Raw genomic sequence first — 14231 nt, forward strand, 5'->3', positions numbered from 1 at the left:
GAATCTGGGTCTAATTCTCTGTAGGTAACTCAGAAAATTATGCAAATTTACGTGAGTGATCCTCAGATATGTACGCAACTTTCATTCAATTTGAGCATTTTCATTTGAGCAAGTCTGGTGGCCTAATAAAATCCATCTTTACGGACTGTTCTGTTTTGACAGATTCTGCCTTTTATTTCGCATTGCCTCTTTTGCTATATTGGATGAATTTCTTTGATCCATTAATGTCCAGTAGCTTTATGCAATATCCAGAAGTGTTAAGAATGATTGTGTCACCTCTGAACATGTTAATTTTTATTGTCCACTAACCCTCTAATGAGTTGTTTCGAGTTTGGTGTGGAGGAAGTTTTCAAGGGTCAAGAGAGGAGGATGATATACTACGATCAAGAAGAGTGAAAAGTCTAAGCTTGGGGATGCCCCGGTGGTTCATCCCTGCATATATCAAGAAGACTCAAGCGTCTAAGCTTGGGGATGCCCAAGGCATCCCCTTCTTCATCGATAAATTATCAGGTTCCTTCTCTTGAAACTATATTTTTATTCGGTCACATCTTATGTACTTTACTTGGAGCGTCTGTGTGCTTTTGTTTTTGTTTTTGTTTGAATAAATTGGATTACATCATGCTTGTGTGGGAGAGAGACACGCTCCGCTGGTTCATATGAACACATGTGTTCTTAGCTCATAATATTCATGGCGAAGTTTCCTCTTCGTTAAATTGTTATATGGTTGGAATTGGAAAATGATACATGTAGTAATTGCTATAATGTCTTGGGTAATGTGATACTTGGCAATTGTTGTGCTCATGTTTAAGCTCTTGCATCATATACTTTGCACCTATTAGTGAAGAATGCATAGAGCATGCTAAAATTTGGTTTGCATAATTGGTCTCTCTAAAGTCTAGATAATTTCTAGTATTGAGTTTTGAACAACAAGGAAGACGGTGTAGAGTCTTATAATGTTTTCAATATGTCTTTTATGTGAGTTTTGCTGCACCAGTTCATCCTTGTGTTTGTTTCAAATAAGCCTTGCTAGCCTAAACCTTGTATCGAGAGGGAATACTTCTCATGCATCCAAAATACTTGAGCCAACCACTATGCCATTTGTGTCCACCATACCTACCTATACTACATGGTATTTTTCCGCCATTCCAAAGTAAATTGCTTGAGTGCTACCTTTAAAATTCCATCATTCACCTTTGCAATATATAGCTCATGGGACAAATAGCTTAAAAACTATTGTGGTATTGAATATGTAATTATGCACTTTATCTCTTATTAAGTTGCTTGTTGTGCGATAACCATGTTCATCGGGGAACGCCATCAACTCATTGTTGAATTTCATGTGAGTTGCTATGCATGTTCGTCTTGTCCGAAGTAAGGGCGATCTACACTCGAGTTGAATGGTTTGAGCATGCATATTGTGAGAGAAGAACATTGGGCCGCTAACTAAAGCCATGATTCATGGTGGAAGTTTCAGTTTTGGACAAACATCCTCAAATCTCTAATGAGAAAAGAATTAATTGTTGTCAAATGCTTAAAGCATTAAAAGAGGAGTCCATTATCTGTTGTCTATGTTGTCCCGGTATGGATGTCTAAGTTGAGAATAATCAAAAGCGAGAAATCCAAATGCGAGCTTTCTCCTTAGACCTTTGTACAGGCGGCATAGAGGTACCCCTTTGTGAAACTTGGTTAAAGCATATGTATTGCGGTGATAATCCAGGTAGTCCAAGCTAATTAGGACAAGGTGCGGGCACTATTGGTACACTATGCATGAGGCTTGCAACTTATAAGATATAATTTACATGATGCATATGCTTTATTACTACCGTTGACAAAATTGTTTCATGTTTTCAAAATCAAAGCTCTAGCACAAATATAGCAATCGATGCTTTTCCTCTATGGAGGACCATTCTTTTACTTTCATTGTTGAGTCGGTTCACCTATTTCTCTCCATCTCAAGAAGCAAACACTTGTGTGAACTGTGCATTGATTCTTACATATTTGCATATTGCATTTGTTATATTGCTTTGCATTGACAATTATCCATGAGATATACATGTTATAAGTTGAAAGCAACCGCTGAAACTTCATCTTCCTTTGTGTTGCTTCAATACCTTTACTTTGAATTATTACTTTATGAGTTAACTCTTATGCAAGACTTATTGATGCTTGTCTTGAAGTGCTATTCATGAAAAGTCTTTGCTTTATGATTCACTTGTTTACTCATGTCATACACATTGTTTTGATCGCTGCATTCACTACATATGCTTTACAAATAGTATGATCAAGTTTATGATGGCATGTCACTCCAGAAATTATCTTTGTTATCGTTTTACCTGCTCGGGACGAGCAGAACTAAGCTTAGGGATGCTGATACGTCTCCAACGTATCGATAATTTCTTGTGTTCCATGCCACATTATTGATGTTATCTACATGTTATATGCACACTTTATGTCATATTCGTGCATTTTCCGGAACTAACCTATTAACAAGATGCCGAAGTGCCGGTTCTCGTTTTCTCGCTGTTTTTGGTTTCAGAAATCCTAGTAACGAAATATTCTCGGAATCGGACGAAATCAAAGCCAAAGATCTTAGAATCCCCGGAAGCATCCAGAACACACCAGAGAAGTCAGAGGGGGGCCACAGGCCCACCAAACCATAGGCTGGCGCGGCCAGAGGGGGGGCCGCGCCGCCCTATAGTCTGGCCCCCCTGTCAGCCCTCCTGCGCCGCCTCTTCGCCTATATAAAGCCCCTGGATCGAAAACCCTGATGCGAAGAACCACGATACGGAAAACCTTCCAGAGCCGCCGCCATCGCGAAGCCAAGATCTGGGGGACAGGAGTCTCTGTTCCGGCACCCTGCCGGAGCGGGGAAGTGCCCCGGAAGGCTTCTCCATCGACACCGCTGCCATCTCCACCGCCATCTTCATCACCGCTGCTGCTCCCATGAGGAGGGAGTAGTTCTCCATCGAGGCTCGGGGCTGTACCGGTAGCTATGTTGTTCATCTCTCTCCTATGTGTTTCAATACAATAATCTCATGAGCTGCCCTACATGATTGAGATTCATATGATGATGCTTGTAATCTAGATGTCATTATGCTAGTCAAGTGAGTTTTACTTATGTGATCTCCGGAGACTCCTTGTCCCACGTGTGTAAAGGTGACAAGTGTGTGCACCGTGTGGGTCTCTTAGGCCATATTTCACAGAATACTTACTCAATGTTGAATGGCATAGTGAGGTGCTTATTTATATCTCTTTATGATTGCAGCATGTTTTGTATCACAATTTATCTATGTGCTACTCTAGTGATTTGTTATTAAAGTAGTTTATTCCTCCTGCACGTGTGCAAAGGTGACAGTGCGTGCACCGTGTTAGTACTTGGTTTATGCTATGATCATGATCTCTTGTAGATTGCGAAGTTAAATATTGCTATGATAATATTGATGTGATCTATTCCTCCTACATATGCATGAAGGTGACAGTGTGCATGCTATGCTAGTACTTGGTTTAGTCTGTTGATCTATCTTACACTAAAGGTTACTTAAACATGAGCATTATTGTGGAGCTTGTTAACTCCGGCATTGAGGGTTCGTGTAATCCTACGCAATGTGTTCATCATCCAACAAAAGTGTAGAGTATGCATTTATCTGTTCTGTTATGTGATCAATGTTGAGAGTGTCCACTAGTGAAAGTGTAATCCCTAGGCCTTGTTCCTAAATACTGCTGAGTTACTACTGCTTGTTTACTGTTTTACTGCGTTACTACTGCTGCGTTACTACTGCTACATTACTACTGCTTGTTTACTGTCCTGGGCAAAGCACTTTTCTGGTGTCGTTGCCGTTGCTACTGCTTATTCATACCACCTGTATTTCACTATCTCTTCGCCGAACTAGTGCACCTATTAGGTGTGTTGGGGACACAAGAGACTTCTTGCTTTGTGGTTGCAGGGTTGCATGAGAGGGATATCTTTGACCTCTTCCTCCCTGAGTTCGATAAACCTTGGGTATCCACTTAAGGGAAACTTGCTGCTGTTCTACAAACCTCTGCTCTTGGAGGCCCAACACTGTCTACAAGAATAGAAGCTCCCGTAGACATCAACCACCCGCGACATTAGGCCTATTTTCCACTAGTGTGTGGAAAGAGATATTTCTTTGCAGTGAAATAAAGAGAACATTGCTTGCAGTAAGTAAATAGAACAGGTGTTTGCAGTAGATGAATTTATCAGTGTAAAAGAAAGGACCGGGGTCCATAGTTCACTAAAGGTGTCTCTCCATAAAGATAAACTAGAAGGATACTCCGCACGTTGCAGCGGATATCTCTTTAATAAATATTGTGTGAATAAAAGGAAATATGATGCTTGAAATATTAAATTATCTATATTAGTATGCAAGATTGAAACTGATGAAGTATTTCGAGGGACTAAATTTAATCAACATAAAATGGTTGTTTATTTGACCAATTAAGATTCATTAAGGTTCAGAAGTGATCATGAGTGATGTAAACAAAACATCGAAACACCAATCCCCTCGTAAGTCTCTCTATCTTATATACTCAAAGCAGTGAAAGATGTATGTAAGTAGGAATATTCACAACGATTGAAACAATGGTACGTAGTAGAAATTGTGAGATAATGGAGTCCAAACATTTGGAAATTGTAACATGTTACATGAGTGTTAGAACTATAACAGGAGATGATAGAATTTAACTTTCAAAATAAAAATTAATGAAAACGGTAGCAAGCAAAGCACTTAATGTTCCATGTTTGCATCGACTACTACAAATGCTAGTTTTAGACCTTCATGTTTGCATTTCAGAGTGAATACCTGTTGCGTGTTTTGAATAAAAGTAGAAAGGGAGACGAAAGGAGAACACGCGAGTAAGAACATGTTAGTTTTGCTTCTTCCCTACCTCAACACAATGCTTCCCAAAATGATCCACGGCATGATAACTCTTACCTTCACTTTTGCGTGCACATGCCCACACAAAGAGAAAACTAAATCATCCAAGAAATTGGAGGAATGCATGGGTAGTTCATTGAATCTGTTATGGCATCCTGAAATTGAAGAAATGCACTCAGCCAATTGGCCGAACAGCCAGACGCAACACTGTATAGAGCATGGAAAGGGATTAAGAGGTGATCGGCTTAGCTAGATCGAAAAGGAGGTCTGCATGTTTATATATAAGTTTAACAGGTGGAAGAATACGAAGAGCAAGAGATTAACATAAGACATGAGTTTTGAAGTGAAAGGGACACCGTGGGGCAGCCTGCAGGGGAATGGACAGGTGTTTGCAATCAATGGATGGAAATGTGAAAACGAAGGGGGAGATGAACCAAACCGAATAGCGCTATTTTTTTTTACACATAAGGTTGTACGGGGTAAATTTAGTACGGAATGCATGAACATTTGTCACGACGGGGCAACGAAATGAACGGATGAAAATGAGAATTGTATGGCTGGGATTACTTGATGATGTGGCTATCTTGCATGTGAAGAAAGACAACTTAAATGATCCTCTAGTGGGATTTTGCTTTATAAGAGATAGATAACATGCTGGGTAAACAAAGTACAGCTGTGCAATTGACAGAATAAATACCATACATGATAAGATGATTACTATGAGATTCATTTGGGCATTACAACATGATACATAGACCGTAATTCAACTGCGTCTATGACTAATAATCCACCTTCTGGTTAGCGTCCGCACCCCTTTTATTATTAAGTTGCACGCAACAGATTATTGCATTAAGAAAAAGTGTGTAAGTAAACAATAGAATTATTCTTAGACAAAAAATTGTTGTTTTCTCCCTAGTAGCAACAACACATCTACAACCTTAGAAGCTATTATCACTCTCCCAGATAACTAGAGGTAAGAACCCACAATCGAGCATAAATGCTCCCTCTTGGAGTCACACGCACATACTTGGCTAGAACATCTACTAGCAACGGAGAGCATGCAAGATCACAAATAACATATGACAAATATATAAGCAATCTCAACCATAGTATTCAATATTCATCGAATCCTAGCAAACACAACATGTAGCATTACAAAAGATGATCTTGATCATGATAGGCAGCTCACAAGATCTAAACATGAAGCATAAATTGGAGAAGACAAACATCTAGCTACTGTTATGGACCCGTAGTCCAGAGATGAACTACTCACACATCACTTCGAATGCGGGCATAGCGATGTAGAGGCCTACGGTGATGATCTCCCTCCCCGGAAGGGTGCAGGGAAGAGCTTCAGAACCCTCCCGAGCTAGGGTCGGCGATGGCGGCCGCGAAGAAACTTTTCGTGGATGGAGGCTCGGGTATTTAGGTTTTTCCCGAACTGGTGAATAAATAGGCGGAAGGATGAGGTCGGTGGGTGCCCGAGGGGCCCACACCACCCCTAGGCGCGGCCAGGGCCTGGGCCACGCCAAGGGCAGGTGAGGCCGCCTCGTGGCAGTTCTTCATCTCCCCTCCGGACTCCGTCTTTGTTACAGTAAAATAGGAACTCCAGTTTTGTTTCGTCCAATTTCGAAAATATTTTTTGTACAACTTTTCTGAAATACAAAACAGCAGAAAACAGGGAACTGGCGCTGTGGCATCTTGTCAATAGGTTAGTTCCGGAAAATGTATAAAAGTGCAACGAAGTGTAAACAAAACATATAAAAATTGGTGTAAAACAAGCATGGAGCATCAAAAATTATAGATAAGTTGCAACGTATCAGGCGCTCCAGCTCCGCGTCATCAAGGTAGTCGCCGGGCTTGAAGTTGGGCTGCGGGAAGCGCTCAAGCTCCGCGTCTTCCTCCATTTTCACCACCAACACCGTCGACAGGCGCTGGAGGGAGCTCGACGACGAGGACGCCGCGGAAGGGGAGGAGGCGCAGCGGCGGTAGCGGTCGGACTTGCACTTGGCGAACATGGACGGCACCGCGACGCCGTAGTTGCGGAAGTGGTAGCTCCCGCGAATCCACGCCGCGTCGGAGCGGATCTTGTCCGCCTCCGTCTTCTCTTCGGCGGGAGGAGGGTTGGAGCTACCGCCGCGGCCAACCTGGCCGCACCCGCGTCTCGACACCATAGTCGCTGGCGGGAGGAGGGGTGGCTCGATCTAATAGCGCGCGGGAGGATTGATCGCCGGCGGGACGTCGATTTGACGTCGGCAGGAGCTGGAGAGGCGGAGGAGCGGATGGGGTTTGCCCCCCCCCCCCCCCATCTGCCTCGGTGACCGCCATATATGCGGGCTTTTGGGGGGTTTGGGCTGCGGCCTGGAAAACATCGATGCGGGGTCTGATCTAGCCCCAAAAACGGCCGAAAACTCCATATCGACCCAAAATTACGTTTCCAGACTGATATGGGGTCTGCTAGAGATGTTCTAAGGAAGATGAGAGAGGGCCGGGGGGGGGGGGGGGTGTGGACAAATTGGATGAGCTGTTTCATTATCGGTAGATCGAGAAAAGGTATTACCACAGGTTTAGGAGCAAAGGTGGCCTTTTTTATGGAAACAGGGAATTGGACTCGCCTTGCGCAACCAACCGAACCGGGCAAGGGTCGAAACTTGCCATATCACATCTCCCCGCCTCCTCCATAAAACACTCTTTGTGGCGGCTCACGGGCTCAGGGTTCAAGCACCACACCAACGACCTCGGCTAGCAAGACACTGCGCCGGCGAGGTATGCTCCGCCACCACCCCCACTCCCTACCCCAGCTCGGCTAGCAAGACATACTACGCTCGATTCTGATTAGCTACTTCATGAGTTGAGTTTAAGGTTTCGTAATGCAATACCTTGGCTTTTTGCATATGATGGGTTCATCAAGAGCGACGCGTTTGTCAATTATTAATCTGCTTTGTTTCTGGAGCTCTTAATCTTCCTTCTTTCTTGGCAGTAATTATTATCTGTTTGAGAGCTGCAGTTCTGCACCGGCTTATGAAGTGTTATTTTTGTTTCTAATGTGCACGGCTCGTCGGCTCTGTATGTTTTAACTATAAATTAGTTGTTAAAAGGCATGGTGATTGATTTCGATTGCAGAGATTCCTGTGGAGAGGAAGTGCAAGAGCTACCTATGGGAAACTCATGTGCTACTGGCGCCTGCAGTAAGGCTTTTTTTTTATTATTATTAGGCAATAATAATCCGAGCTGCTATATGTTGTGATATTTCGACTCAATGGAAGAAAAATGTTGTTGCAGGAGGAGCAAAGAAGGGATCCGACCTGGCACCTTCTTCCGCGAAAGGAGGATTAAACCAGGGATCCGACGTGCCACCTCCTCCCGAGGGAGACGGAGCAAACCAGGTATCCGACGAGGCACCTTCAACCGCGGTGCAGAATACCTACAAGTGGAGGATCGATGGTTTCTCCTCGCTTGTTGAGAAGGGAAAAGGACCGACCTACTCCAATGTGTTTCAGATGAAGAAGGGGCTCAAATGGTACAACTATTAGTCTATTACCATGATGTTTCTTTTCATCAGCTATTATAACAGAGAGCTTGATGCATACAATGTTATGCACTTGTTTTTATCTGATTAATTAGTAATTAATATCCGGCAGTTCAGTAAAAGAAAGAAATTCTTCTCACTTGCTTCTTTTCTATTCCTTTCTCTTGTTTTTTTTTTATTCTGAGGTGACCTTTCTCTTTATTTGATTCGCAGGCACTTGGTAGTCAACCTAAGGGACACAAAGAGTGGCGACCAGAATGAGTATGTTTCTCTTCAGCTTGAGTTGGCAACTGTGAGGCCGGACACGATCGTGGAGACAACTTTGAAGTTTTTGATATATGACCAGTTATTCGGAAAACACCATGAACAGCAAGGTACCTTAGGAAATTATTCTTGAAAAATAGTACAGGTTCTTCAACCTAGTATTTGGTGTATGTATCATCTTAATGCTTTTATGCGATGCCCTTCATTGAAAACAATCTAGTCAGCCGCTAGACTGAAAGTGTAAACTAACTGCTTCAGAAGACAAAAAACAACAGTTCCTCTCCTCACAAGAGCATATCAGTTATTTGTTTCTGCCTTACGTTTTGAATATTTTGTTTGCAGTAAGCCACAATTTCGAGACAGGAAGCACATGCTCTGGAACCTCATGCATGATTCCTCTCGCGGCATTCAATGAAAGGTCCTCCGGATTCCTTGTCAACAATAGCTGTGTTTTCGCGGTCGAGTTCATCACAGTTGTCGTTGCTAAAGCTAACGATACGTTAGAGGCGCTGTTTGTTCAGAAGACGAACAACGTCTGCAGTGAACCCCAAGTCTACACCTGGCACATTGAGGACTTCTTTGTGTTGAAGAATCCGAGCTGCTCTCCTGAGTTTGAGCTCTGTGGACACAAATGGTGATACTTACTGTCTTGAATTTAGTGCTTAAGATGACCCATAATTTTAACTATTAGTTATTGGTTTTATACAGAATTTACTGAATTTTCAGGTGCATCCAAATCTATCCATCTGGAGATGATGATACGAATGGGAACTACCTCTCCTTGTACGTGGTCAGGAACGGGCCGGATACACTGGACGAGAACTTGGCATACCTGATAGAGCAAACCATATCCATCAAAACCCAGGAAACTGGCAAGGGCTTGGCAAGAAAAGGTTGGCTCTTCCAAGCAATGCCCACGAGTTCAGGTTGTAATTAGACTGTTATCATCACATTTCCTAACTGACACCTAGTTTTCTCTTCAGGCCGGATCGAGTACTCAAACAAATGTAACTGTTGGGGATGGGAAAAGTTCATATCTCTAGAAGATTTCAAGGACCCAGCAAATGGTTATCTGGTGAAAACAAAGTGCTGCATCGAAGTTGAGGTTGCAGTCATTGGTTCCTCCAAGACGAAGTAGCTAGATTACTCGTAGCCTAGGCAGATGCTTGTGCTAATGTGTGCTTATGCACTTAGCTTGAATTGCTATTCTGCCTCCGTATCTTCTCGTGTCGTTACAAGTCTATAAAACTGCAAATACCCAAAGGAACATTCAGAAATGCGTATGTTTCTTAGGTTGCTGGTCATGTCTTTTTGGTGTAGTGCCATGATGAATGAATGGATATGCACAACTAGCAGATGAGAACACGTCTGGATTGTACCATATCTATTCGGTTTGTTTGTAATGTGCCGGGTGACCTGCGTCATCATCAGCACCGAGGTGCCCCTCCGATGGTGATTGTTCACATGACAGATGGTGTATCTTCGGGGGATGAGGTTCTGGGCGAGCTTTCTTGCTCGTCTAGTGCCGACAGAGGGGAGGCTGAGATGTACCAAATTCCAGGGGACAAGGTGGTCTTTCAGTTTGATCAGCGGACGACACAATCTAATGCACCTTTTTGAATGTAGTGCATAAAGTTTTAGACCTAAGTTCATGACATGATCCTAAGTTAAACAAATATAACAGGTAAAAATCTCGATCAGCCTCCAAAGCCAAAGCGATATTTTCCCAGTAACTGCTACCCGAAGCGGTTTCAGTTTCAGGTCTTGTCGAGTCGAGGAGACGGCCGGCCGGGGACCCACGCGTTCATCTAGCCACAAACGCGTGCAGTTTTACTGAGCACTCGTTGTTGGCCGCTTTGATCCGATCCAATCCATCATGCCGTCGGCCGCAGGCGGGCTTTCTCGCGTCGTTCGCCAAGTCTGCAAGCCGTCGCGCTCCTCCATCCTGGCCTTCGCCGGCGCGGACAACGGGCGCCACCGTCGCCAGTTCCAAGACCCGAAGTACAGCAGAGGCCACTACCTGCAGCAGCGGCGAGTCCTAGTCCTCCTGGCCGCGGACGCAGTGCTGGGCTGCCGGCCTTCTTCCGTGGTGGTGCCGCACGCCGTCGGACATCGTGCAGCATTTTTCCGTTCACTTTCTACAGGAGGGGTAACAAAGCAAACCCATATGAGCAATATTTATTTTTTAGTCAAGGTTCTGTAGTGCAGACAGCGTAATATAATGTGGTTATTTTCTGTCAGACATGTACAGCTGTGCTGACCTAAGTAACACCAACAGTGGCAATACCATCTGTACAAAGTTAGAAATATACAACACAGCTAGTTTTTGGTCCAGTGTGGAGAACAACCTTAACTTTCTCAGACTTGTTCTCTACACATCTGCATACAATCAGCAAGTATGTACATTCAATTAATGGTGTAATGACATCACAATGCAGTATACACCAACCTCAAAACTACAACATGGTGGCGATCCGTTTTAGTTCCGTTCAGTTCCTTCAATGTAAGGTCCGTATATTTCAGCTCACAAGCAGTTTGTCGCCCAGCTCCTTGCGGTAGAAGTGGATGAGACCTGCGCTGTCAATCGTCTGCAGCTTATCCTTCAGTATCTTTGTGTAGTGGTCATCCCTGTCCTCCAAGCTTCTCATTAATTCAACCTGATAAGCCAGAAACACATGATCTATCAGAAATCTGTGTGCCCTGAAGGAAAATTTCGAGAATACAACGGTGGAAGGATAATTCGCCGCAGATGTAGAACTTGCACATACCTGTCTCTGGAATGACTCGAATTCATCAAAGCTGAGGGAACCGTCACTGTTTGCATCAAGGAGATGCATCAGCGCCATCGCATCCTCACCCTCTGCACCGAGATCTTCCATCACCTCTGTGAGCTCCTCGATACTGATCCTTCCGTCCCCATTTTTGTCTAGAAGGCAGAAAACCTGGTTTTTGCACTCGCCTCCCTGGTGATCACTGGCTGGGAGGTCACGAAGGCGCAGAGCTGCTAACTCTGCCGCGGCCAACATAATAGCCTTAAGTCTTTTACCCTGCAAAAAATGGAAGTGATGCATATTCTTAATCATGCCCACAAATAATCTTTTATTTTATTCGCAAGAAAAGGTATAAGGATGATGTTCCAAAAATTCAAGATAAAACCTTATTTCATGATCAAACTAGTAGTCAGTGTATCAGTTGAGAACATATACCATCTAAGTTGTCAGCTCTGAACTAATCCAGGGACAACTTCAGCAGATCCTAGATATGTTATTTTAAGACCCAGGGACAACTTCAGGAAGAAGGCTCATATCCAAGATCTATTCTAGGCATATCTTGGAGAAAGCAACATTATACATAACCCATCAAGCCTATGTTTTTAGATACTTTGGAAACTTGGTTAGATAAAACAGCTTACCTATTATTCAGTGTCTTGCTAGGTCCATTTGGGTGTACTCTAAAAGAAGTAACAGATTGAGAATTAGGCAGATGGGTTACCTCTCCAGGATCAGTAAGACCACCCTTGTAGAGAGAGTGGGACGCTTCTCCACCAATAGCAATCCTGTGCATCTCCTTGGTGCGTATTTGTATCTCCATAAGCGGCCTCGTCTTCCCAGGTTCACTTACATCGATTGCCACATGCAGGCTCTGGTAGCCATTTCTTTTTGGCTGTGTGACATAATCCTTTGTCCTTCCTGGCACTTCCTTCAACAGAGCTCGAATGATTTCATGTGTCCTGTGACAGGCCCTGGGGCCCCAATCAGACGAGCCACCATCGCATCGAGGGTCCAAGATTATCCGTAGACCAAGTATGTCATTTACTTCTTCTGGTTTCCGGCCATCTTTTACCAACTTCTTCATAGTACTGAAACGGCTTTTGTATCTCCCTTCGACTGAGATATCCTGCACAATTTTGTTTAGCTCATCATCGGATTTCAGTGCCTGAAGCAACTGTGCCTTGTATGCCTTTATCAAGAGCTTGCACTCGGCTTCTCGATTCCTCAACCATTGATCGACATGGTCATATGACTGAGGAAACAAGTACCTAAATGAAAGATCCTCTAACTCTAGCGACAGATTACCAGCACCGACAGCATGAGCAAGTGGAGCATATATCTTCATTACTTCAAGAGATTTAATCCGCTGAAGATGCTTGGGGAGGTACTGAAGATGTCTCATTGTATCGAGCTTCAGAGAAAGCTCCAAAATTACCGCCCGTATGTCATAGTACGAAAGAAAAAACTTTCTCAGCGTGCTCGCACTCTCATCATCCAATACATCAACCTTAGAAGGAGCAACCTTAAGCCTTAAGCTCTCGTGCAGTAAATCCGCTATGCCGATCCCAATTTGAGCCTCTACATCCTGCATGCTTATAGTTCCTGCATCAAGCGCTTTCCTCAGTATGCCGGCTGACATAACTTCAGCATCCATCTGCTCACATGCATACAATCAGAACTAAACATGACATCTTAAGAGCAGATAGATAAACCTATTCATGCTTAACTGCATTATGGCACAAAGCAGTGCAAATATATCTTATGAATCGCCAATGGAGGAGAGATTAGAAATTGGTAAAAGAGCTGAATGGTAAACCAAAGGATAACTTGTCCAACAAAGGTTCTGACCAAAAGTACTGTCAGAGGATAGTGTCTTCAACTCATGAGCAATAAAACGGAAACCAAACAACAGCAGTCAATGACATAAAACTAAACAAGCATATTTTTGCCCTCAGTTTAGAAGGTCGTGTTACTGGAGTGTGGAAAAATGATGGCAATTACTGCCGTGGCTGGAAAATTGATTTTCCTTTGGCCTGCCTTCTAATTGCTGTAAACAATTTTATCCGGTGACTTCTTTGGTTGCATTCAGCATCAAAACACCGAAGTGTACGGGAATATATTTCAGAAGGAGTTCAGTTAATTCGGGAGTCGTTGACATTAAAATGGAGGGAACTTAACCATGTAAGTGATGGAATGAACTCATGCATATAGCCAAATTCGGGGAATCAAACTATCCATGGTTTAGTAGGTAGGCACAGTTCTTGTTTAGAGTAGCAAACACGACACTCTCATGAAGGACATGAACAACAGCCAAGAATGCCACAATTAAGAGGCTAAAAATTATTAAACAGGAAATCCAATCCGTACCTGGAGGTCGGCGAGGGTCGCGGCCACCGCAAGCGCTCGCGTGAGAGCCCGGCCGCCGTCGCCGTCACGGAGGGCGGGGAGGGCCAGCTTGAGCGCGCGGAAGAGCAGGCGCGAAGAGGAGGTGGTCGCCAGGCCCTCCCCCATCCTACCCGTGAGCTCGTTGAACACGCCCACAAGCTCCGCCACCAGCCGCCCTCCTCCCTCCGCCGGGGTGGACAGCGACGACGAGGAGGAGGTGGACGGAGCGGACGAGGAAGAGAAAGCAACGGAGGCAAGGAGGCGCAGGCGGTGCGAGTTGGGGCGTGGCCGCAGGCCGAGGCCCAAGCGGTGCCGGTGCTGGTGGCGGCCGGCGGGGACGGCCGCCGCGGCAGCGGTCGCGGCGGTCGCCATGGGGGTGGGGCCCGG

General features: G+C 44.3%; 2 protein-coding genes across 2 annotated transcripts; one reads left to right on the forward strand and one right to left on the reverse strand.

The window, feature by feature from the left end:
* Positions 1-8395: 8395 nt before the first annotated feature.
* Positions 8396-9837, forward strand: LOC124646673 (probable inactive serine/threonine-protein kinase fnkC). The gene is made up of 5 exons (XM_047186760.1): positions 8396-8415; positions 8638-8798; positions 9031-9322; positions 9415-9581; positions 9672-9837. The coding sequence occupies exons 1-5, from the start codon at positions 8396-8398 to the stop codon at positions 9824-9826; spliced, it is 795 nt and encodes a 264-aa protein (XP_047042716.1). The 3' UTR covers positions 9827-9837.
* Positions 9838-10966: 1129 nt separating this feature from the next.
* LOC124707190 (GTP diphosphokinase CRSH1, chloroplastic-like) lies at positions 10967-14231 on the reverse strand. Its single transcript, XM_047238848.1, has 4 exons — positions 13827-14231; positions 12181-13113; positions 11457-11735; positions 10967-11345 (listed from the first exon to the last, which is right to left on the reverse strand). Exons 1-4 carry the CDS (start codon positions 14214-14216, stop codon positions 11208-11210), a joined length of 1740 nt encoding a protein of 579 aa, XP_047094804.1. The 5' UTR covers positions 14217-14231; the 3' UTR covers positions 10967-11207.

This window comes from Lolium rigidum, chromosome 4, assembly GCF_022539505.1.
Source record: "Lolium rigidum isolate FL_2022 chromosome 4, APGP_CSIRO_Lrig_0.1, whole genome shotgun sequence".
Taxonomy (NCBI): Eukaryota; Viridiplantae; Streptophyta; class Magnoliopsida; order Poales; family Poaceae; genus Lolium; species Lolium rigidum.